At 38.3% G+C, this 27,277-nt stretch overlaps 1 protein-coding gene across 1 annotated transcript in view; it reads right to left on the bottom strand.

The window, feature by feature from the left end:
- The window catches only part of JMY (junction mediating and regulatory protein, p53 cofactor), a 95,043-nt gene that overhangs the window by 10,445 nt on the left and 57,321 nt on the right, over positions 1 to 27,277 (bottom strand). The window contains exons 6-10 of the mRNA XM_040622146.1: positions 14,614 to 14,779; positions 13,850 to 14,037; positions 11,491 to 11,577; positions 3,416 to 3,511; positions 875 to 1,475 (exon numbers count right to left, since the gene is read on the bottom strand). Of these exons, the coding sequence (XP_040478080.1) occupies positions 875 to 1,475; positions 3,416 to 3,511; positions 11,491 to 11,577; positions 13,850 to 14,037; positions 14,614 to 14,779 (1,138 nt within the window). The remainder of the gene's footprint in view (positions 1 to 874; positions 1,476 to 3,415; positions 3,512 to 11,490; positions 11,578 to 13,849; positions 14,038 to 14,613; positions 14,780 to 27,277) is intronic.

Consider the following 27,277-nt stretch of genomic DNA (forward strand, 5'->3'; position numbering starts at 1 on the left):
TAAAATTCTTTTTTTTTTTTAAAAGATATTATTTATTTATTTGACAGAGACAGAGACAGCCAGCGAGAGAGGGAACACAAGCAGGGGGAGCGGGTGAGGAAGAAGCAGGCTCATAGCTGAAGAGCCTGATGTGGGGCTCGATCCCATAACGCCGGGATCACACCCTGAGCCGAAGGCAGGCGCTTAACCGCTGTGCCACCCAGGCGCCCCTACATATAAAATTCTACTCCAGTTATGGTAAGAAATATTTTACAGTATGGCCTGTCAGATTAAAATTGAATATCCAAATTGTTTTAGATAATGTTCTCCCAATGAAAGCTATGGACCAGGATTATTCTGTTCTTTTCAAAAACAGCTTTATTAAGGCATACCTGACATGCAATAAATTGTGTATGTTACTCCCCATCCTTCCTTGCTTTTTTATACAAAGAGTGTACCAAGGCCCTCAATAAATTTGTGACCAAATGTTACATGGTCCTGCCAATGTCATCCAGGTGTGACAGTCCTGCCTAGCTAGCTTACTTTTTCTGGTATGAATACCTTTCTTGTATTTCCTAGGTTTAAAATCAGATTTTCTTTTTAACACAGGAGCCATTTACTATGTATTACCAGACAGACCAAGTATCACTTCAAAGTATAGTTTTTAAACCACCCGTAAGAGCTCAAGAAGGTACACATTTCTGTGTCTACGCACATTTGCTGATGTGGGCTGGGAGACTTTCTTCCAAGCTGTGACTGTGAAAACCTGTTTGCTATCAAATGATGTCCAAAAATTAAATGTTTTAAGCTCTGTAGGGTCCTATGAAATATAAAGTCCTTTGATTATGTCTCACTTTATTCAACAAATGAAGATGAACATGTCTGTTTAACTTACCTCTTCTCCTCTGCAAACCTTCAGCAGTCTTTTTGAGCTTTTTCCTGGCACTGACCAGCTGGCTGCTGTCAAAGAGATGTGCTGAGGGCGCACTGGCAGACTTCGGGATCCTCTTCTCATTCCCCTCCGTTCTAGGCAGACCTTTCTCCAGTGTCTCTGGCGAGTTGTCTTTAGCAACAGGCAGAGGTGGTGGCGGAGGGGGAGGGGGTGGAGGGGGTGGAGGGGGAGGTGGTGTTGGAGGAAGAGGTGGGGGAAGTGGAGCTACGGTAACAGAACCTGGTTCGAGGTCAATATTATTCAAAAGCGGAAGAGAAACAGTGGGCGGCAGTTCAGAGGTAACACCACTGAGAGGTAATGAAGTGGCTTCAAGTTGTGCTAATGAAGTATCTTCAAGTTGTGTGAGGCTTTGGGCTTCTGTTTTCTGTGATGACCCAAGCTTCCCTGGTCCTTCCTCCACCTTTTCACTTGTCTCTTGCACCTGCAGCGCTCCCGGCAGAGAGTCACACGGGTCCTCAGAGCGCACAGGACTGGCTGTGCTGCTGCTTCTTGCGTGAGCCAGTCGCAATCTGGTTGATTTAAGTATGACTTGGCCAGGGTACCTCTAAAAAATCAAAAGTTATTGTAACTGGTCAAATGACATTAAAACAATTTATGAACAACTGGCTATTTTTTCCTTCAGATGCAAGATGTTATTTTGGAGCTTTTGTGATTTTTCAGGGAAAGTTCTTTAATAAAGTTAAACAGAAGACTAGAGCATCAAAGCAGAATACCTTTTGAAAATGATCACTCAACTCTATTTGCTCATCAAATCCTTTATCAAGGCCCTGTCCCCTCTGATCCACTTACAAGCCAACTGTTCGAAATTACCATAGGATTTAAAGATTTTTCATGACTGAAATTACTAATTTAAATGGCAAAATAGTAGCAAGATAAATGATACTGGTGTATTTATTAGCTTCTTACGTATCTTCAAATGCTTACAGATAAAAAAATTAAAAATTGATGTTCTTTTTATTTATTTTTAAAAAGATTTTATTTATTTATTTGATAGAGATAGAGACAGCCAGCGAGAGAGGGAACACAAGCAGGGAGAGTGGGAGAGGAAGAAGCAGGCTCACAGCAGAAGAGCCTGATGTGGGCTCGATCCCAGATCACTGGGATCACGCCCTGAGCCGAAGGCAGAAGCTTAACCGCTGTGCCACCCAGGCGCCCCTGATGTTCTTTTTAAAAATGTTTCTTGGTATCCAAAAAAGTCTCTCAAAACAACATGTACATTTTTATGATGGAAGGAGAGGGAATAAAATTTTGAGTACTAATATACAGAACTCTTGTTCTATCTTTTACTGTAGTAAAACCTAGCATTAATGGATTTGGTAAGTAACATTTACTTAACAGGGTTTATCCTTGTCAGCACAGACCGTGGAAGTAAGACTCCTGAGCACTTACACAACTAGAACCATTCAGTTTAAACACAGTTCCAAGGAAATGTTTGGTTGCTGTGATACTGGCATCCGGGGTCATGGATTAGACTGGAAAGAGAACTGCCAAACCATTTCTCATGTAAGTCGATCCACTCTCTAATTCTGCCAGGGTCACCTCCACAGATTGTTATCAAAGGTTACTGTATGAGCTATTAATAACAGGTTGATGCCTGAAATGGGTAGTCGGTTGTGAACTAATTAATTAAATAAAACTCCAAAAAAAAAAAAAAAAAATTCCACATTTGCCAGAGGCCCTGACCATTCATTCCTCTTATTCTACCCTACTGAAGTGGTAGGCCAACAGCACGAGAGTAATAATGCTGTACACAAATGGAAGAAAGGTATGGGCTGCTTGGGTGGCATAGTGAGTTAAGTGACTGACTCTTGGCTTCAGCTCAGGTCATGATCTTATTAGGGTCGTGAAATCAAGCCCCGTGTCAGGCTCCATGCTCACTGCACAGAGTCTGCTTAAGACACTCTCTCCTTCTGCCCCTGCCCTCCAACTCTCTTTCTCTCTCAAATGATGAATCTTTAAAACACACACACACACACACACACACACACACACAAATGGAAGAAAGGTAGCCCTGTCACCAAACATTAATTTAAAAAATTATTTTATTATTTTTATTTGAGAGAGAGAGAGGAGAGAACCTAGAGTAGACTCTGCTACACACAGAGCCGGACATGGGGCTTGAACTCTCGATCCTGAGATCATGACCTAGAGAAAATCAAGTCAGACGCTTAACCAACTTAGCCACCCAGGTGCTCCTAAAATAATTCTTTCTTTTTTTAGTTTTATTTAAATTCAAGTTAGTTAACAAAGAGCATATTATTATTTTTAGGGTAGAATTGTGTTTCATCGGTTGCATATAACTCAAAGTGCTCATTATATCAAGTGCCCTCCTTATTGCTCATCACCCCATTAACCCATCCCCCCAATATTATTTTCTGAATTATAAAGGAAAAACCAAGTTTTTCTCATAATGTTACAATAGGAGTGTATATGTACCTGTTTAAAAAGGAATGAAAAACAGGAAATTGATCATACTTTTATTACCTGCTTAAAAGTTCGAAGTCTATCCAGTGTTCTCTGTCTCTCCTGGCTAACCCAAGCACTTTTTCTTTCTTCTTCATCATGTAATTTTTCTCTCTTCTGGTAAAAAATTAATAGTAATTCCATTATGATGTGTCCCGTTAATTTTTATTATTAATTGGGGGGAGAAAAAAAGAGTTATCCCAATAAGTAAAATGGGTAACTCCAAAGAATGATTTATTAAACAAAGTGTTTTACGGCATGAAAACTACCAGTTCTTAACAGAAATCATAGTTTTAAAATTCACAATGATATGCTGACAAAAACAATACTGTATCATTTTTTCCATTTACCCACAATTAAAGATGTTTACTCTGAAAAGTAAAATCAGGTCTTCTCTAGATGGAAAAACGTTCCATCTTTGAGGTTCTGGCTTAAACAATTTTAAGTATAAAATACTTGCAGCTGCTCTATTCTGCAAAATCAAACAGTTTACCTTACAAATAAAATCAGCAACCACCTGGCCAGTAATTTAGATACTGCACGTTAGTTCAATCAATATAACCAGAAGTTAGGGAAAAAAAGTATTTCTCGCATTATACATGAATCATTTGGTTTAATATCACACCTTGAAGTTGGGAGTTATCTGCACAGAAATTTTAAAACTTCCCATGTTTATACTAACTGGCAGTATGTGGAAACCAGTTTGTATGTCTGGAGTATGGAGGCTCCTCAAAAAATTAAAAACAGAATTACCTTATGATCCAGTAATTCCACTACTAGGTATTTACCTAAAGAATATGGAAACACTAATTGGAAAAGATACATGCACTCCTATGTTTACTGCAGCATTATTTACCATAGCCAAATTATGGAAGCAGCCCAAGTGTCCATCTACAGATAAATGAATAAAGAAGCTTTGGCATTTATATAACAGAATATTGCTCAGCCATAAAAATAATGAAAACTTGCCATCTGCAACAACATGGACGGACCTAGAGAGTAGAATGCTAAGTGAAATAAGTCAGAGAAAGACAAATACTGTATATGACTTCACTCACATGTGGAATTTAAGAAACAAATGAGCAAAGGAAAAAAAGAGAGACAAACCAAGAAACAGATTTTTAACTACAGAGAACAAACAGATCTTTGCCAGAGGGGAGGTGAGTGGGGGAACAGGTGAAAGAGGTGATGGGGATTAAGAGTTATCACAATACACACTGAGTAATGTAAAGAACTGTTAAAGGATATTATACACCTGAAACAAACAGAACACTGTATGTTAACTATACTGGAATTAAAAAAAGATTCCTTATGCTGCTGAATCACCTAAAAGGTATCTAATTAAATCTGACTTCGCAGAACAAGTATTAAATGAAAAGGCTTTCTAGCTTTGTAAATAGGTTATTGCTTTATTTCCTGCTTTGTTTTAAAAACTTGAAGAGCAGTTAATTTCGTGTGAAGAGGACAGTGGTCTCCAGTGTGTCATTAACTTGTCTCTCTTCGAAGCATTTGTCCTTTTCAAATTCAATCTTCCATTATTCTCTTACTCTATTACCTCTCCTCTTTCCCACCAGCTTCTCCCTGGACTATTTCTAGTGAGAGTTACCACTTCAGTTGTCTTAGATGATTATTACTGAAATCTAAAGGATGACTTGAATCTTCAGGCTGAAAGTGAACATCGAGTTTCAGGAGATCCTGATGCACAATGATCACCTGGTCAAGTTACTAGACTTCCACAACAAACAAAGACTCTTCATGGGTACCCACGCAGAAAAGTCAAGTCTCATGAAGGATGGGTGGAGGGAGGGGAGACCTCAGCCGTCTACACTGCAACATTCAGTGCTACAAGAAAGTATAAAAATGTCTCCAAAATTTTGATGGAGAGAAAATATGACAGTGTGACCTAGACAAACTGTCTCTTAAGAAATGGACAAACATCCCAAAACATGCCCAAACACCAAATATATGGTAACCAAGAAACTTTCCTGAAATGGTACCTCAATGAAATCTAACTCTAAGATGAATAAAAAAAAAAAAACAACTCAGGAAGAGGAGATGTGATAATGTATTTTGGTGTTTTTTTCTCTGTAATTTTTTTCTGTATTGCTTTAATCTTTTATAACGGTCATTTATGTCTTTCTATAAACACAGTAAGGTTTTAAAAAATGTATAAGAATGGTTGAGAACCATTTTTGCCAGCCACTAATTAAAATTACTTAGAAGAATTTTTAAAGCAGCAGTGAAGAAAAGGAGTTCAGAATATGCTTTTTTAAATCTGGTAAATGCTCAAAATTTATACACTTATCAAGATACTCAATTCTTCAGGAAAAAAACCCACCTTGCTTATAGAGAGTTAAGACAAAATTAGAAAATATTAAGAGCAAGGAAACTTTAAGATCACGGAATAAAAAAGGATAACATGTTAAAATACCATCTAAGAGAGTGGTATGTTAGGGGAAAAGCAGCTGAAGATAAAGAAATTCCATTCTTCCATCAAACCCTCATCAACTCCCTGTCACAGCCAGGCCCTATACTAACCCTAGGAAAGCAGCAGGGATGTGTGCACGGTGGTGAGGAAGAACAGGCATGTTCAACAGACCTGGAGGTTTAGTTGTCAAGCACCAAGGAAAAAACGGATCCTGCTGGAGGTAGACGTGGTGAAGAGAGTAAAACTCCCAGAGGAGAGCACAGGCAGTAATCTCTTGGAAAACAGCCTTAGCAACGTTTTTCTAGATAGGTCTCCTCAGGCAAAGGAAACAAAAGCAAAGATCAAGTATTGGGACTACACCAATATAAACAACTTTGGCACAGTGAAGGAAACCACCATCAGAATGAAAAGGCAACCTGCCGAATGGAGGAAGATACTTACAAATGGTATGTCCAGTAAGGAGTTAAAATCCAAAATATATAAAGAACTTAACTCAATATCAAAGAAAATAATAATAATAATCTGCTTTAAAATGGGCAGATGATTTTTCCAAAGATATGCAAATGGCCAACAAACACACGAAAAAATGCTCAACATCACTAATCATTGGGGAAATGCAAATCAAAAGCACAATGACATATCACCTTACACCTGTCAGAATGGCTAGAATGAAAAAGACAAGAAATAACAAGTGTTGGCAACGATGTGGACAAAAAAGAAGCTTCGTGCACTGTTGGCAGGAGGGTAAACTGGTGCAGCCACTGGACAACAGTATGGAGGCTGCTCAAAAAACTAAAAATAGAAACATCCTATCATACAGTAATTCCACTTTCGGACATTTACCTAAAGAATATGAAAACACTAATTCAAAAAGATAATACATACCCCTATTTTTATTGCAGCATTATTCACAATAGCCAATATGTAAGCAAAGTGTCCATCAAATGATAAGTGGATGGATATATACAATGGAATATTACTCAGCCATAAAAACAATGAGATCGAGATCTGTAACATGAACGGACCTAGGGAGTATTATGCGAAGTGAAGTAAGTCAGACAAATACTGTATGATTTCACGTATACGAGGCATTAAGAAACAAAATGAACGAACGAACAAACAAAAAAAGGAAGAAACGGACCCATCAGTACAAAGAACAAACTTGTGGTTTCCAGAGGGGAGAGAGGTGGGCAGGTGGGAAAAAGGGCGTGGAGGGCAATGGAAGGTACAGGCTTCCAGTTATGGAATGAATAACTCACGGGGATAAAAGTACAGCACAGGGAACGCAGTCAGTGGTACTGTGACAGTGCTGTGTGGTGACAGTCGGCAGCTGCGCCTGCAGTGAGGACAGCATGATGTTCGAACTGTCGCACCGGTATGTTGTACACTTGAAACTCAGGTTAACGCTGTGGGTCAACTACACTTCGATTTTAAAATATCTTCTGTTAGAAAAAACTATTACGAACACCAAACTAGCTGAGAGACTACATCTTAACTGTTCAATGCTACAAGGGATTGTAATTATGTGATACCATAGAGATGTTAGCAGTGGCAACCATACTGCAAAAGGAATGTATCAAATCAATATGCTACATCCTAAATTTACACCATGTTGTATGTAAAATATACATCTCAATTTTAAAAAGCTGCCAAAAAATGGTTTTTAAAAAGCCACTGTAACCAAAATAATCTTAAAACTTCTGATCAGTTTCCACAGACCACAGCTTAAAAGTATTCTGTTTGTACCTTCTTGAAGTGAAACCAGTTAGTTATGAGTGTGATTACATAAAATAAGGATGCATTTTTTAATGGGAAAACTGGCTAGTTTCTCTACCACTATTTCCTTCTCTTACTCAATTTGTCTCTGAGCTTAAAAAAAAAAAGTAGTTTTACATTTTCTTTATTCTGTTTCAGAGCTCACTATAAAATATTAAAATAAACTTCCTTAGTCTTAGTTAAATATTTAATTTGCAAGGACTTCCAGAAGAAATTTTTGAGACAATAATGTTAACATCTAGGAATATGCATTTTAAACCATCCAAGAGATTTTAATAAAGGTGGTTTAAAACTAGCTTTGAAAAACCGTGATTTATTTTCATGTAAGCCAGCTTGCCTTTTCCTACAGTTTGCATGTGAAAGATAAGGGGATGGTTAGTGGGCTCATTCTCCCACACTTAGCATTCTACCCAAAGCTAGTTTTAGGCAGAATTATAAGGCAGATGACATATATCTCTGAGATCCCCTCAAGTACCAGTTTCTTCATTTTTACTCTTCTTTGCCCTAAGAAACTCATGGAGAAAGGATTTGATACTCATTCCAAAAAAATAATTAGGGGCCCCTGGGTGGTTCCGTCGGTTGTGTCTGCCTCTGACTCAGGTCATGACCCCAGGGAGCACTTGGCTCTCTGCTCTGTGGGATCTGCTTCTCCCTCTCCCTCCTGCTCCTGCTGATAGTGCTCTCTGTCAGATAAATAAAAATCTTAAAAAATATATAATTAGTTACTACATCTACCAAAGTAGTGGCATTTCATCAAAGCCAAAATCTGCATTAAATAAGTAACAACATCTAAGCATGGCTCTCAAGAGCAGTCGGACAGCACAGGTACAGATTTGATAGGAGGCATTCTTATTTGTCTGTCTGGCCCATTATATACTCTTTGCAAGGCAGCTTCTGAACTATGAAAAGCACAATGAAAAACAGAAGTGCAAGAATTAATTTTGCTATTTCTAGTTTCTTGGAGAATGACAAATCTTATAGTTTATGGGTAGTTTGGATACTTTTATGTGTTTAAAATCAAGAGTAAGGGGCAGCTTTAACTAACATGTGCCAAAATGAGCTTAAGGGATTAATACAGACAAATTCAAGCCATTCGGCCTTTAGGGTGACCAACACTACATAAGCATATCTAGTGATACGGTCAGGTCAGCATTTCTACTATTTAATGAAATGTAAATTATTGGTTGAGTAATCTAAGACACGTGTGTCTGAAAATACTACTATCAGGATAATATACTGCAGACATAATGAGGTATAGCAATGCTAGGAGTAGAAAATTTCTAATGCAATTTTTTAAAAAAGTGAACTAATGATCTCAGTATATCACAAATACAGAGTAAGTTCCTCAACTTGATAAGGAACATCTACCAAAAACCCTATAGCTAAGCATGGAAGTTAATGGTGAGAAACCAGAAGCCTTCTTGTTACGATCAGGAAAAGAAAAAGATGTCCCCTCTCACCATTTCTTCTTAGTTATTAGCATCATATTGCAAGTCCGAGCTAACAGAAAAAGAGGAGTAAGTAAGAGGTGTACGGATTGGGATAGAAGAAATAAACCTGTCTTCATTTGCAGATCACAAGACTGTTCATGTAGAAAAAACTGAAAGAACCAACAGAAAAAGACAACTCCTGGCACAGGTGAGGGATTACAGCTTGGCTGCAGGATACAAGGTTGACATACAAAAGTCAAATGCTTTCTAATGTACCAGCAACGAACTCAAGTTTAGTATTAACAACTATCTACATTACCACCCCAAAAAGGAAAGATTTAGGCACAAATCTAATAATTTAGGTATAAATCTAATAAAATATGTGTAAGATCTATATGAGGCCAATTGCAAAACTTATAGAAGAAATCAAAAAAGATCTAAATAAATGGAGAGCTAATTCCTTGTTTACAGATAAGAAGATACAGGGGCTCCTGGGTGGCTCAGTCGTTAAGCGTCTGCCTTCGGCTCAGGGCATGATCCTGGCGTTCTGGGATCGAGCCCCACGTCAGGCTCCTCCGCTGGGAGCCTGCTTCTTCCTCTCCCACTCCCCCTGCTTGTGTTCCCTCTTTCTCTAGCTCTCTCTCTGTCAAATAAATACATAAATAAATCTTAAAAAAAAAAAAGATACAGTATTAAGGTGTCCATTATTCTGAAGCTTAACCTATAAATATGATGTAATCCTAGTAAAAAATCTCAGTTGCGTATTTTGTGGTTACTGACTAGCTTTGGAGAAGCAAATGACCCAGATCAATTTAACAGAACACACAGTACAAAACAGACCCAAATACACTTACTCAACTGATCTTTACCAAAAGAGTAAGGGCAATCCAATGGAGAAATGACAGCTTCTGTGGTTTCTTTTTTAAAGAAGTGGTGTTGGAACAACTAGACATTCTGATTTAAAAAGAAGTTAAGCTACAGACCCTATACTCTTTACATACATTAACTCAGAACAGATCACAAACTTAAATGTAAAACTATAAAGCTCCCAAAATGTAACATAGGAGAAAATATAGATGACCCTGGGTTTGGAGAGGACTTTTTAGATCTAATAGCACCAAAAGTACAACTCATGAAAGAAAGAAGTGATAAGCTGGACTTCATTAATATTAAAATTAAAAATATTCTGTTCTGCAAGAGATGCTGTCAAGAGAATGAAAGACAAGCCACAAATGTGGAGAAAATATCTGAAAAACCCTATCTGATAAAGGACTGTTATCCAGAATAGATAAAGAATTCTTCCAACTCAATAAAAAGAAAACAAAGAACCCAATTAAAAAACCAGCGAAAGATCTGTACATAACCTCAGCAAAGAAGATGTGCAGATGACAAGAAAGCATTATGAAAAGATGCTCATTGTCACACACCACTAGGGAACTGCCAACTAAATATTCATCAGATACCAACACACTCCTAATTAGAATGGCTAAAATACAAAAACACTGACACAATACCAAATGCTGGTAAGGATGTGGAGCAATAGGAACTCTCATTCACTGCTGGTAGCAATGCAGAATGCTACAGCCACTCTGGAAGACTGTTTCACAGTTTCCTAGAAAATTAAATCAACTCTTACCTTGTGATCCAGCAATTGTGCTCCTTGGTATTTACCCAAGAGATGAAAACTTACGTGCACACAAAAACCTGTATGAATGTGTACAGCAACTTCATTCTTAAGTACCAAAACTTGGGAGCAACCAACATGTCTCAGTAGGTGAATCGATAAATAAACTGTGGTGTACCCAGACAGTGGAATATTACCCGGCACTAAAAAGAAATAAACTATCAAGCCATGAAAATGCATGGAGGAAAAAAAAAGAAAGAAAAAGAAAATGGATGGAGTAATCTTAAATGCATATTACTAAGTTATGTCATCTGAAAAGGCTACATACTGTATGATTTCAATTAAACATTCCAGAAAAGGCAAAACTGTGGAGACAGTAAAAAGATCAGTGGTACAAACAGTACATTCACAGGGTGGTGAAAATGTTCTGTATGTTATTGTAACGGTGGATTCATATCACTATACATTTGCTAAAACCAAGAGAACACACAGCACCAACAATGAACTCTGAACTATGGACTTTGGGTGATAACGATGTATCAACATTGATTCATTGACTGTAACAAAGGTACGACACACAGCGGTTGGTAGAAGAAGCTGTGCGTGTGTGGAGGTAAATGGGAACTGTCCCTATAGTCTACTCAATTTGTCTGAAACGATTCTGAATAATAATGAACATATATATATGCACACATGCTGAACTACATACATTCCTATATACATAGAATTAATGCTAACATCTAGTTATTCACATTTTCTTATTCTCTATAAATCTTATTCACTCTGAGACATGTAAAAATCGAAGTTTTCTTCTAAGTCTCCCCAAGTCCAAACTTACTAGTTGTACTGTGTGATGGGTTCTATATTCATCTTCACTCCGAAGGCGCTGCTGGAACTTTTCATTGTGTTTTGCAATACAAATTTCCTATAAATACATAAAATGTGTTTTAATATAAATGAAACCTGAATGACTCGGAACACCACACCAGAGTTTATTTTATTGCTTTTAATTTTAATCTTAACATGTACCTACATAGCAAAATACCAAGTAGGCCGCCTCTGGTTTTTCATCTGGAGTACTAAAGCAGCAGAAACCAAATCATGAGGATCTTTAAAAGTATTAACTTCTGTAGAAATCCTTTTTTTTTTTTTTTTTTGATGGGGAGGGATACAACCAGAGAGAGTAGAAGAGGGTGTCCTTAGATAATCTCAAAGCTCTCTTTAAGCTCTGAAGTCTGTGGCCAAAAGATTCTAAGTCTTACTGTACTCTTTAGTCTGAAAAAAAAGGATATACAACTCTTGGCTGAAAGTCTGTATTCTAAACTCTGATGGGGTAAAGAACATGATTTTGCCTGGAGTGGCTTAAATAGTAGTAAGAATCTGTAGCTTATGGTCAGAGACTGAATGAGTGAAAAGAGATCTTAAAGATAAAAAAGTCAGAATGATTATTCTAATCACATGAAAATAAAAACGTAATAAACTAGGAAATACATGCCTCTTTACAAAACAATGCACTATCATCTGGCAACATTTTCGTGGCACCATGCTACAACTTCCTTTTCCCTCGGTCTTCCTAGAGAAGTCCTCCAGGTAAAAAGATGGCCATTAGTTTCCAACACTCTCAAAACTGTACCAAAAGATCACTCTTCTAACCAGAGAAAGTGACATAATGAATGACCTTTTAAGCCAGTGAACCACATTGTAAAGCAACTTTTTTGTCTTTTTCACCAACACTGGGTTGGCTCTATTGCCTAACAAGTACAGATCCTAAAATTAAACTGCTCAGGGCAGTCTCCAGGGGATAACGAAGGTAGTATTTTATGTTTTAAGTAACCTTTAATAGTGATACAATGACTCGGGCTTCTAAATCACACAGACCTCAGAAAGAATCCCACCTCTGCACCATAACTAGCTGCTTTTCCTTGGGTGATTTAAACTACCAGGAGCCTTAGTCCCCTTGATTACAAAGTAAGAATATAGGTCCCAAGTCCCTTATTTTCAGATTTTAGAAAGGTGGTATATTGCATATACACTACCCAGTTAACTCTAGCAGGATGTGAAACAGCGCCCTATAAATAATACTAACATTTTTGCAATGAAATATATGAATAGTCCACGTAAGTGGGACTATGAAATGGACAACTTCCCTCTCAGCTCAGGTCTGTGTTTGTAACCCAACCAAGTATGAGAACCCTTTTGATTTTTGGAGCTTTCTTGACTTCAGGCAAAAGATTATGATCTCATTTGACTCGTGGTATCATTAAAGAAGATAAAAATGCATAAAGAATAATGTTGTTTCTATTTTTCTTAAAAAGTCCAAACACAAAGCATAGACTTCAAGTCCTCATGGCACAGACAGAGACCATCTTTGTTTTTTCAAGAGGGGAGGCAGGACACGATTTACTTAGTCAGAACTACCCTTGGGTATGCAATTCTATTGTGCATGCTGGATAAACCAAGCACCCTGTGACTGTGGGCGTGTTGACATAGAGACAAGAATTATAGGACAATGTTACATGGAGAGGTGTGTTTTTATCTTTTGTATCATACCGTTGATCTTTTTATCTTTCTTTTTAGGACTTAGTGTTTCTAGTTTCCTCTCTTTCCAGCCACCTTTTGTCATTACTTCTTCTCCCTGCAGACCTGTCACCCTAGGTGGTAGGCTTGGAGGAATGGGGATAAATAAGGATGGGAGAGGACAAGACCACTGAGAGCCCCCGATTCTGTGTGATGTGATGGGTTGCAGCAGATCTGAGGCTGCTGGTATAAACGGGCAGATTCTCCAGGGGTGACTTTCTCTACCTCAGATTTAGATCAATATATTAATTCCTTCAAGAGTGAGGTCAGAAGCAAGACTTCATTGTAGAACAGCACTGGCCTCCTTAAATAATAAGGACCCAGGAATTGCATTACATGGGCTCCTGCAGTCATGCCCTTCAGCAGAGTCACCTTCAGGGTGCCCCCACCGGTGAACAGGCCTGATCACTGGCTGTTCTAATGTGTTTAACAGGGCAGCTCTCGGAAAACTACAAAATGTTAATGGCCTGAGTGTTGAGAAGAGGTAACTCTTAGTTTTAAAACGTGCAAGCATTAGTGACAAACCAGGTTAGAATTATTAGATATGGGTCAAGGACTAAGTAATGACTAAAAGCAAGATCTAAAATTCAGGCTGTCTATTCAATAAATACCTATTGTACCTTTTTATTTCTGAGGTAGGCTTTCTTGGCTGAAACCCGTCCACGTCTTGCTTCCAGCTGGCGTGCTTTCTGCTGAAGTTTCTGTAGCTCTTCCCTCTGTAAGTGCACGGACACTGCCATCTCCTCCTTCTCCAGCATGGCCTCCATGCTTTCGTAAGTGTCATAGTAAACCACTTCATCTCGCTTTTCTAGAACAGGACAGCAACAAGGGGTAGTGGTTAAGGGCATGGGCTATGGAGCCAGAAAGAACAAGGTTCTAATCCACTTATTGGCTCTGCAACCTCAGGCAACCCCCCCCACCTTTTTTAAAATTAAGACTCAGTTTGATCCTTGTACGAAGGTGTTTTCTTTTCTTTTTTTTCTTTCAGTAAGCTCTACACCCAGCATGGGGCTTGAACTCATGACCTCTTGCCTTCTCTGTAAATAGTGATTATTGGGAAATACACCTTTCTAGGGTGAGTGTGTGTAGAAAGTGCTTAGCAGTGTCTGGGATACTCTTAAGTGCTCAAAAAATGTTAAGTATCTTCCCTAAAATTCGAAATTTTTCTGGCTGAAACAACCTAACAAAGTGAGCATTTTACGTAAGTAATAACATAGTTGCACTGCTGAGTCTACTTAATGACTTGAGTTTAGGAGCTCCTCTAACAAGTTTTATGTTAAGACTTTTTTAGTCTCAACAGTTTCAAGAGACATAGCTGACAAATACATATATATTTTATGTATTCGATTTATTCTGGATTTACGTGCTTGAATGCACACCGTACCCGATATAAGTCTTTTGATGCTTTCCAATTGTGCTGTCAATAGTAACTCTTCACACTTCAGGATTTCAAACTGTACTTCATACAACTGAAGCTGCAGATCATAATAATCAGCTTCTAACTGATCCAATCGGGCTATGGCTTCTGTACCACCCTGCAAACTCTGCATCTGTGTGAAAATAAAATAAAAATATTTCTAGCTGGTAGGGACAAGAACAAAAAATCATGTTATGATTAGAAATGAATACTAATCATACAGCATAAACCCATGAATCAACTGTTCCAAGAAAAAAAGATTTTTTTAAAAGATAAGAAAAATAGTAATAATTGAAACATACAGTTTTAGAAATAACTAGGCAAACACGGTAAATTAATTTATATTACAGCTCATGTTTAGAATCTATTATTCTAATTATTATGATATAAATATTAGTAAGTGTCCTTTCCTCTCAAAAGTGGATGTGCTAAGTTATTCAGCTTTCCCTTCCATATACGAATGAGATTATATATGAATGAGTAAAATTAAGCCACACTGGGATAGTTACAACCAACGGATAAAAGTCTGGTTTCCCTAAACATCCAGAGCTGTGTTGTGCTCCATGGTCACTACCAGGCGAGGTTCTGGAATCTGGTGAGTGGGAAGTAAGGTGAGTGGGTGTGAGAACAACATGACAGAATTGATTTTCTAGAAACCCCTGCAATCTACTGATAACCACTTTAGTATCTTTAAATAAAGGCACTCAGGATTCTAAATCCAACCTACAGTGGGACTCAGATTTCTAAGCATGTCTCATGAAGTGGTGATTGGTTTTACATGAAGTTTGCTTGGTTGGTTGCTTGGGTTTTGGTCCTGAAAATACAGGGAGAAGAGATTTTGCCAGGCATTAGAAGGAAATTACCATCAGCAAAGTATGCTTCCGATATTAGTTCCCAACCGCATTATTTCCAGAGATTCCTACTTGGCTCTATGGAGAAATGTGGCAGTATGAAGGAGCTGACAGAATGGCTTTTCAGGAGTCTGTGAAGCACAAGCACGTGATAGAGTAAAGCATGCCTCCCAGAACACTTCTTCTAAGAATATAGTGCTACCACTTCGGCAGTTTACAGGTTCATGCTGAGAAACTCCAGGACACCACTGGCCCACGTACCAGTGTGCCCTGGGGGAACTAACAGCCTTGGTGAGGAGGCCCTGGCCTCAACTGACAATGCAGTGACTACCAAAGGGGTGGAAGAGAAAGAGAGGAAAATGAGGGAAATATTTTGTGAGCTCATGTGAGGGGTCATCTGGGGCTCCCAGGATACTAAGGAGACACTTGGCTGGTACTCTTGGGACAGCTGTGGCAGCAAAGACAGTTCTGATTGCTGCAAAATAATCCGTTCTGTCTGGTGAGGTTAGTGAAACAAGTTAGCACACAGAGAGAGTATGTTTTAAACAAGAGTCCAGCCTTTCCTTTACATTCCAGATACCCAACACAGTCTTACCTAAAGACTAATTTATTTTTAGCACATAATTTCAAGTTCCCTTTAAACTGCAAAGCAACATGGGATGCCTGGGTGGCTCAGTAGGTTAAGCGTCTGCCATCGGCTCAAGTCATGATCTTGGGGTCCTGAGACCGAGCCTTGAGTCAGGCTCCCCACTCAGCAGGGAGTCTGCTTCTCCCTCTCCCTCAGCCCCTCCCTCTAGCCATGCATGTGCTCACGCTCTCTCTCTCAAATAAATAAAATCTTAAAAAAACAAAACAAAACCCTGCAAAGCAATAGTTGCGCTGTCATCTAAATGTCCAATGGTACAATCAGGTTAATTAAATACATTATTTAATAAATGTTATAAAAATATTATAAATATTTAATGAATTATAAGCCAGAGATTCTGTTGCATTAGGAAGTATTTCATGACTGACAAACAATAAATACAGAACAAACCACAAAAGGGTTTCATTACAGTGGCTTGTAGAGGAGAATGTTGACAAAATGAAATCCTGCTGTTTTTGTCCTAAGTCATAAAACAGGAATCTAGGTGTGATTTCTTTCCTCAGACTCCCAGTCTTGCTTTCAATTATAAACATCCCTTTGCATACTGTCTTGGGTCTCTTTTCCAGCTCTGAGGACTACAGCTCCAGAAGCCATAATCCATAATCCTCTGTTATCAGCACCACACTTTCTGTGAGCACAGAAGGCTCTATTCTCTAGGCAGGGAATTAAATCAGTTAAGATAAAACCTTAGTATGAACTGGTCTAAAAAACCTTCTCGTAAGATCAGTTCCAGTGACAGCAAGATCAGTTCCAGTGACAATGTTCGGATAGAGATCTGGGCTGTTAGTTTCACCGTCACTATCTTTAGTTTTGTCCAGCTGGAAAGAACCATTTAGGTGCCATGTTCTTAACACTCTGCTACGGCTTCCTGTAGCACTCTCTAAGTTTGACTCTCTTGTCTAATATTTTGGCTGAGGAAAAAATTTGAGAGCCCCCCTGTTGACATACCTTTACACTGTCAGCCAATATCAAATACCAAACTGAGAAAGGATGGGGTGTTTGCTTAGAAGAAGTGACCTCACCCCCCATGTTCTGATTTACCGAGTTCTATTCAAAGCAAGCGACTCCAGAGGTGGATCTGCAAGGACAAGACCTCATCAGAGGCAGAAGTGCAGACTAAGGATCTGCTGAATTCCAGCCTCTGAGAAAACAAACAATAGGGCAGCGGTGGGCATCAGGGCAAGTAAAAGGGTTGTAAGACTTTAGGAGAGAGGACTAAGCTAAGGAGAAAGGGATAAGAGATAAACCAGGGAAATCTGGAAAGGCAAAACTGTCCTCTGAGGTTTATTTAACTTTAACAGTGAGGCAAAATCCTCAGTGAAAGACACGCAGAGATAGGGAACGCTATGCTGCACCAAATCTCTTCCCCATATTATCTGTAATTTCCAGACTGATTTTTTCCTAGTACCTACTTCAGCTGACAGCCACAGAACTAAGGGAACAGGAATCCAGAGTGAAAGGAGTACTATTTCTGGACAATGGACCAGTGTAGAGAAAGTAGGTGCCACAGCTGGGGCAACTTCTTTATGCCTGAGAGCACCGCTGGGCAAGAAGGAAGCCTAGAAAGTAGGTTAAGCGCTCAAAGGTGACAATCGAATGCCAATGAAAACTTTGCCACCTTGAAATTTCACTCAGCTCAACTTTTACCTTCTGAAAACACAAACTTTAAAAAAAAAAAAAAGGATCTATTTATATTTGAGGGAGAGAGTGCTTGCACGTGCATGCAAGAGGGCAAGAGCACGTGAGCCAGGGGAGGGGTGAGGGGTGGGGGAGAGAGAGAATCCCAGGCAGACTCCCCACTGAGTGCAAGCCCACAAACCCGAGATCACAACCCAAGCCAAAAACGAGATCTGGACGCTAAACTGAGTCACCCAGGTGCCCCCTCAATAAACAACCTTTTTGATATCAGGATATCAAGACCCCGAAACAAACTGCCTTCCCACTGTGACCCAGGTAGTACCAGCAATTTTGGAGCCTGACCCAATTCTCCCAATTCCTATAAGAAAGGCCTTTCCACTAGACAAAAGTAGGGAGCAGCATTCTAGTAAGTACAGAAAAGGAAAGAAAGCAAAATGTTTTTACAGTAAATCTAGGAAGAAAATTAAGCATCAACGAATGTCCATACATCCATATAAGTACATCACACACTACTGACCCCACTGATCATTCCCACATTAACAATGTAACGGTTTTCTTGTGTACCCTATTTTGACGATAGAAAATCATGAAACCAGACATAGAGTAACTTATACAAACTACTGCCCCTGTCCTGCCTTTCACCCTATTGTGCTAGAAAAACCTCATAACATGTGAGGGGCTATGAAAAATAAAGCTTTCAGAGTATCTGTGGATGGAGTCATTCATTCAAGAAATATTCACTGGGCACTTGGTGCTGTTTAAATTACAGAGTATGGCAGTTAGCACTAAAGGAAGTGAGGGGTCAGAGTAGTCATGAAAACCATGCATAGAACAAGAGAAATAACATTAAAGGCAAGCTCAGCAAGCTCTCAGTCAAGACCAGCCCTTTTATTATGTGGCAATGATAGTACATGAGAAATGGTAGTAGACAAACCTGTGTATAGAGTTTCTACCAATAACAGCTACACAAATATGGAGAATACACATAAACAGAAGGAATTACAGGGAATTCCACATTTCAGAAATCTTAGAAAACGGAAAATAGCCATAATTTCTTTGATGTCAAAATCTAATCTCACAATCCATTTGTAGGAAGATATGATCTGAACTGACGTGGATCTCTATTTATTCTATTTAATATAAGTGTGTTTCATTCGTGGAATAGTAACACTTCTCTGGAAGTTATATATCCTAAATTATCTAAAATCGGAAAAACTTAGAATTCAAAACAGATCTGGGGTCGCCTGCATGGTTCAGTTGGTTAAGCATCTGCCTTTGGCTCAGGTCATGATCCCAGGGTCCTGTCAGCATCGGGGACCTCCCCCTCACCCCCCACCCCGCCCCACTCATACTCTCTCAAATAAATAAAATCTAAGATAGATAGATAGATAGATAGATAGATCTGACCTCAGGGGTTTCAGATAATGGCTTATAGGCTTGGAGTACAAAGGGTTATGTTCGAAAATTAAATGAGACAATATATAAAGCACTAAATATAGGACCTAAAAATTTAAAACTTTCCTATTTATTTTTTTGTAACCAGAATCAAAATATATTTAGATGGCTAAAACAGAATTTGATAAGTAATATAAATTAGAACTTTAAGAGTGGAACCTAGCTTTTTGTACTTAGAGACTCTGAAATTTCTACCATGCAGATATGGAACAGATTCTATTAATAAAATAAAAATTAAAAAGCAGCCTCTCTGCCTGGACAAGCACCCCAGCTGCCCTGCCTCTGTTCAGACCGTGTCCACCACATCAAAGCTCCTTACTGTTGAAACTTTTTGGCAAGGCCCATTTGAAATGCCAACTAACTGTCTTATGCATGGGAATTACATTTTTCCCATCTTTGTATTCCCTTCCTTGATATTTGCATAATAATGTCTAATATTTATTGCACTCTTACTCTACATGCCAGGCATTATGCTAAATGCTTTATAACACTAACCAATGGAAATGTAACTTTCCTAAAAAGTATATACTAATCTTAATTTGTAGGGAGGTTAACTAATTTACCCAAGATTACATAAGTTAATAAGTTTGCAGAATGAGGATCTACATTATTCTAATATAGTAGCCACAAGCTCCATATGGCTATTTAAATACAGATTAAATTAAAATTCCGTTCCTGTCACACAGATCACATTTCAAGAGCTCAATAGATATCTGGATAGTGGGTATACTACAAGAAAGTGCAAATATAAAACATTTCCATTGCTGTACGAAGTTCTATTGAATAGCACCGTCTAGATCCTAAGCTTATGTCCCCTACGGTGATGACTTATGTAAAACTGACACGGGGGAATGTAACTTTTTTTTTTTTTTTAAGATTTATGTATGTATGTATGTATGTATGTATGTGACAGAGAGAGACAGCCAGCGAGAGTGGGAACACAAGCAGGGGGAGTGGGAGAGGAAGAAGCAGGCTCATAGCGGAGGAGCCTGATGTGGGGCTCGATACCCTAACGCCGGGGTCACGCCCTGAACCGAAGGCAGACGCTTAACGACTGCGCCACTCAGGCGCCCCTGGGGGGGGGGGGGAATGTAACCTTAATCATACTTTAGCTATATGCTTTCAGGAGAAACACCAAAGGGAAACCTGGGTGGCTCAGTTGGTTAAACATCTGCCTTTAGCTCAGACCATGATCCCAGGGTCTTGGGATTGAGTGCCACATTGGGCTCCTTGCTCAATGGGAAGCCTGCTTCTACCTCTGCCTCTACCTACCGCACCCCCAAATGCTTGTACTCTCTCTCTGACAATTAAATAAACATACTTAACCAAAAAAAAAAAAAAAAAAAAAAAAAAAAAGAGAGAGAGAGAGAGGGAGAGAAAGACAAAAGTATGGATTATAAGGAAGTAACCTCAGGATTGTTAGATATGCAGTTCAATATTCTGTTTATGTATGTTCATAAAGATGACCTCGAGGAATCTAAATGTTTTAAAAGGGGGGGGTGCCTTGGTGGACTAACTGGTTAATTGTCTGACTCCTGATCTCAGTTCAGGTCTTAATCTCAGGGTCCTGAGTTCAAGCCCCAAGTTGAAAGGATGGGTAATGGTTAAAATTCTCTGAGACAAGAAAGCATATTGATGTATTTTTAGAACCTTAAAGAAGGACTGTCATCCAAATAGTTTCCTGGTTATTTCCCAGTTAACCAGAGAACATGGTTAATCAAAAGGTAACAGCCAACATATTAAATGAGATGTGACTGTATTTTCTGATTTGTTTCATGCTAGCATCTTAATTTTGGTTATCTCCTATTTCAATTAATTATCACAAACAAAATCCCCTTATTCCATTAATGATCCTTATCTTAATAACAATTTTAACATATATGCTACTTCTAATCATGTGTGATTTTATATATTCTCATCCTGTTCAATGTTTTAAAATATATCTGATGTAATCTGTAAATAATACAAATTTGAAAGTCAAACTGTACTTGTATAGCTAGACAGTGCTATTTATTATTTTTGAATATGGATTGGAGGGGAGAGAGTACACTATTCAAAGACTGAAATGAAGTAGCTGCAGCTAATTAAACTTATCCTGGGTTCTTTCAAAGGTACTGAGCCCAGAAAACACTGGTATTTTCAGTTTTTGATGGGAAATTTTCAACACCAGTGGCAATCTGGGATCAGAGGTGGTTATAGATGATTTGGGAACCTAAAGAATTTTGTGCAGAGCTGTGTGTACATGCGTATTTCTCTTAGTACAGGGCTCCTACCTTTCAAATTCTTAATGGGGCAAGAGTATGTGACCTAAAAAGGGTAGAAGAGTGGCTACAATCAAGACCCAAGGAACATTTAAAAAGGAGACATACTCTTATAAGAATATTTAAAGAAGAAATTTATTTTTTTAAAGATTTATTTGAGAAAGAGTGCGTGTGTGTGTGTGCGTGCGTGCGTGTGTGTGTGTGTGTGTAGAGGGGAGGCGAAGAGGGAAAGGCGTAAAGAATCTTAAGCAGACTCTGCACTGAGTTTGGAGCCGCATGCAGGGCTCACTCTCATGACCCCGAAATCATGACCTGAGTTGAAACCAAGAGTCAGACACTTAACCAACTCTGCCACCCAGGTGCCCCAAGGAAGTTGAAGAATTTAAAAGACAAACACAATTTTGCTTATGTAGGTAAAATTTGTCAGAGTTAATTTGGAAATTGTGTTTCAAGTTCAGCACTATACTCATGGCAATTATTACTAAATATTTTTAATTTTTAAAGTATTTTATATTGTCATACCAGAAAGAAGTTTTGTTTTTAAAAAAACCCAAGACATAACATACTGATATTTTTTTAAAGAACAAAAGTTTCCCCATAATTTAAATCACAGAGTAGTACTGTATTATAAAGCTTTCACTGGGAAATCATTTGTTTGGGATGGGCTTAATAATGCATATTTGCTCTGTTTCTCACTGAGTAATGAGGTCACCTTAAATTAATGCTAATAAAACTGGCGCAGTACATCACAGATATACATAAAACACAATACGTACATTATATACACTTGAGCATAAACCTTGTAAGAATGACTGATAGGTTTACCAAACCCTTTGAAGAATTCAAACACAATCCAGAACAGTAAGAAGCAGACTATTAAGGTAATGGGATGGCCCCAGGGAAAATGGCCCCACAGATAATCATCCCAGACTCTTGGGGCCCATTTTAGCCCAGCCCTATTTCTACCACCCTAGACCAACTCCAGTAAGAACAATGTTCTTACAATAGCAAATAATCAGAAATCTTGCCCTCAAGCAGTTTCTTTTAGGTACTCTGTAACTCAATGTCAGCTGGTTAGAACAAAACTGGTACATGGGATGAAGACAAAGAATGGTACTCTACTTTGCAGGCAATAAAAATGTTAGGATTTTAAAAAAAACAAACAAACCCTAACAAAAATGCAAGGATTTTAAGTTTTAAAAGTTCTGGAACTTAAAATTTAGACAGCTATTCACATAAGGGAGAAAGCTAATCAGGGAAAGGACACTGCTGTAGAAATGCTTCAGGGGAACACAAGTGGGACTGAAATGCTTGCAAAGAGATTTTGAATATAGTGTAGAAAAGTTCTAGGACAATACAAGTTACAATTTTACCTTTAACACTAGTAGCAAATAAAACCTGAGGGTAAAATCACAATTTAAAATCATTAACAAAAAACTTCTTTTTAGATCATAGCCATAATTATAAGGTATCTCATACTACTTTTTAAACAAGAGTTGATAAGCATACGCACTTTTAAAATGTCATTAAGGACTATCTAAGTCTACCTTCTAAGCCAAAAAAATTTCATACAGTGAAAAAGTGGGGAAAATTTGTTTTCCCCTAGACACTAAAATATACTACTGTCTGATATAGCCAGTGTTCTAAAAACAGTATGGTCAATCCATAGAATGGGAGCAAATATTTTCAAATCATGCATCCCATACAAGCGTTGTATCTAGTATATACAAAGAACTATTTCAACTTAGTAATAATAATGATAAAAAAAACCCAATTTTAAAATGGGAATAAGATCTGAGCCGACATTTCTCCAAAGAAGATAAGTGGCCAATAAGCACATGAAAAGATACTCAATACCACGAAGGAAATGCAAATCAAAACCACAATGCTATAACCACTTCACACTCACCAGCATGCTATAATTTAAAAGAGACAAATTTCAAGTATTAATGATGAGATGAAAGATGTGGAGGAATTCTAACCATTATATACTGCTGGTGGGAATGTAAATGATACAGCTGCTTTGGAAAACAGTCTGGCAGTTCTTCAAAAAGTTAAATAGCAGTTTGACTCCTACATATATACCAAGATAAATGAAAAATCCTGCACATGAATATTTACAGCAGCAATGTTCCTAATAGCTCCAGAGCCTAAATGTTCATCAACTAATTGACGAATGCACAAAACATGTAATTCATCATAGAATGTAGTATCATTCTACAAAAAAACTAACTTAAACACTCATGTATGCTACAGCATGGATGAAATGTAAAAACATTATGCTAAGTATAAATGTTTTTTTAAAAAACCGACATTTATTTTAAGATTCCGTTTATATGAAATATCCAGGATAGCAAATTTATAGAAAGATTAATGGTCAGCTAGGGAAGTTCAGAGAGGAAATGGGGAATCACTGCTAATGGGGTCAGGTTTATTTCCAGGGTGATGAAAATGTTCTAAAGTTGACTGTGGTGACGACTGTGTAATTCTGTTAGTATGCTAAACAGCACTGAATCTGTGTACCTTAAAATGAGTGCATGGTATGGTATTTTATCTGAAGTATAGTTCAGTGAATTTTTTAATTGTATAGTGATTTTTTAAATTTGAAGTATAGTTGGCAATGTTATGTTAGTTTCAGGTGTACACAAATTATGTCTTAACGTGGTTTTAAAAAACCAGTGTGGGCTACAAAGTACAATATGGGATACATTCCAACACCCCCAGTGGATGCCTAAAACCACATTTGGTACTGAAACCTATATATACTGCTTTTTCTGTACATACATACCTATGATGAAGTATAATTTACAGATTAGGCACAGTAAGAGATTAAGAATAGCAATAAAATAAAACAATTGTAACACTATATTGTAATAAAAATTATGTGAATGTGGTCTCTCTCTCAAAATATCTTCTTGCACTGTGCTCTCTTCACCCATTCACCTGTGAGGCGAATGACAGAGACACTGTGAAACAGCATTGGCTACCACAGACCTTCTTCTGGAAATGTATCAAGAGGAGGATCATTTGCTTCAGGACCATACTTGACTGTGGAAAGCAAAACCGTGGATAAAGGGGAACTCTACAACAAATCTAATCAATCAAATAATTTTATTTTAATCCTTCTGAGGTATAATTACTTTTTTAAAATAATTAACATAAATGCAGTTGCCTCACCCGCTTCATTCTCCTCTGCCCAATAAAAAGCCACACTTCTTGCCTCCTTTAGCCAGCCTATTCAAGACGACCACAGTACTATTTGAACAAAGGCAGAGCCCAACTACACTGCGGAGCCCGGGCATGTGCAGTCTGTGATTTGACCATCACCAACCTGCCTTTATGCAGTTCTTAACTACCCAAGAATGCCATGCAAACCTGAGTAGTTTTAAAAGCAGCAATATCAGATTTCCAAAACATAGATTTAACTTTTGCCAATTCCCTACTGCCTTCAACTTAAACCTCTTTTGTTACTGAGTGAAGGGTCTACATTCCCGGTATTTACACTCCTTTTTGAGAAATGCCTTCCTTTCTACTATGAGCAATGAAACACAGAAAAGCATGTGAGGAAATTGACTGAAGTTTTAAGAATGACTCCCCAGTCAATTCTGTATGAACTGGTCAGAGTAATTATTTCATAAAAATAAATTTGATTGTGGTATTCCTTGATTAAAACCTTATATTGGCTCCATACTGTTTTTAGGGTGAAATTCAAACTCCTTGGTAGGATGTAGAAGGCTAGCCCCAAATTTTGCTTACTTTTTCAGCCTCATCTCTCATGACTCTTGTCCAGATAAGTAGGTTGATTCTTCCTTCCTGCCCCCTAGAGCTCCTGGAACTTATAGTTCTCTTCACCTAGGACCCTCTGGTCAAAGCTGAGTATTCCTGCAAGGGTCCACTTTGTATATAATGATACCTGCTTATCTCACAGCTTATTTTCACACTGCACATGTCTTGTCTGACCACACTGTAAGAACTCCAAACACTACGTACAGCTGCATCTTATTTAAGCTTTAAAAAGTGTTAGGAGGAGATGCGGACACAAGGGGTATAAATCCTGTCTTTATCTCCATCACCCATTTAAATTGTTGGCCAAAAAAAATAACCAAACCAAACAAAAAAACCCACTTAAATTTTGTTGAATAAATAACTGAGGAGGGACATCTGAGTTGGGGAGAATTCCAAAAGGCAGAAACAGATGACATGAAAGGGAAGAGTTAAAGTTTTGAGTCTGCAGTATCTTGAAGAACTGGGGCTTTAACAGAAAGGAAGTTTTAAGAAGGCCTAGTGAGCGGAAATGAAGCAGTTTCGTTTTAGACGTATTTCACACACAGAGTATCAGCCAAAAAAAGTGACTCCATATTTTTTCAAAAATGCCTTAATGAAATAATGTATGATATAATAAATTATCTCAAATGAAAACAAGGGGAAACAACCCAAAATTTATATAATGATTCGAATATTTTTTTCATCTCTGAAATATTTTTTAACTCGGTACAAAAGTCAATCTGAATAGTTGTGCCTAAATCATAAAGTCTTACTATATACAATCTAGAACACCCTTTTAGGTTCATCCCTAATGCCAGCTTTAATCTTCATTCACTTTTAAAACTAGAGTTGACCCTTAACAACATGGAGATTTGCTGCTTCTAATACTTACAAAAACTATCAGCAAAAGACCAATGTAGATATTTGAGTACCCTTTCATAAAATGCAATCTGTTCTGGCCCAATTTAATAATACAACATAAAATGTTTAACAGCATTTAAAAATAATGGCCTGGGAAGTAATGAAAAACAGTATACATCTAACAGTTTCAATATCTTCACCAAGACCTGGGCATCAATGGTATATTCCCAGTTGCACTGGGCAGTATGAGTATGGATACTAAAACCATTGATAAGCAGGATGACGATGAAAAAAAGTGGTTAGGATTGGTGTTTTTTAAAGATTTTATTGATCTGAGAGGGACGCCTGGGTGGCTCAGATGGTTAGGCGTCTGCCTTCGGCTCAGGTCATGATCCCAGGGTCCTGGAATCAAGCCCCACGTCGGGCTCCTTGCTCGGCGGGGAGCCTGCTTCTCCCTCTCCCTCTGCAGTTCCCCCCGCTTGTGCTCTCTCGCTCTGTCAAATAAAATCTTTAAAAAAAAAAAAGATTTTATTTATCTGAGAGTGAGCGAGCGTGCACACATGTGAATGGGGGGGAGGGAGAGAGAGAATCCCATGCCGACTCCATGCTGAGTTCAATATGGGGCTCAATCCCACAACCATGAGACCACCAGCCAAAATTAAGAGCCAGATATCCAGATGACACCTGAAAAGTGGTTAATTTTTTAAAAGATCATTTTAGATGTATTTTAAATGTTTATCAGATGTATTTTAAATGTTTAGATGTGTTTTAAATGTATTTTAAATGTTTATCTTCAAGGATTTCTAAAACTAGTCTTTTTTGGAGGGGTATTAATGAAGAGGTTTTATTTATTTATTTATTTTTTAAAGATTTTATTTATTTACTTGACGGAGAGAGAGACAGCTAGCGAGAGAGGGAACACAAGCAGGGGGAGTGGGAGAGGAAGAAGCAGACTCATAGCAGAGGAGCCTGATGCGGGGCTCCATCCCACAACGCCAGGATCACACCCTGAGCCGAAGGTAGACGCTTAACGACTGAGCCATCCAGGCGCCCCTGAAGAGGTTTTAATGATGCACAGTCAAGAAACCGGACCTCTGCTGAGGACCTCTCCCATTTTGTGTTCCAGTAGGAATAAAGTGGGAAGCTCCAAAAGG

This window comes from Ursus maritimus, unplaced genomic scaffold (assembly GCF_017311325.1).
Source record: "Ursus maritimus isolate PB19 unplaced genomic scaffold, ASM1731132v1 scaffold_5, whole genome shotgun sequence".
NCBI classification, from domain to species: Eukaryota; Metazoa; Chordata; class Mammalia; order Carnivora; family Ursidae; genus Ursus; species Ursus maritimus.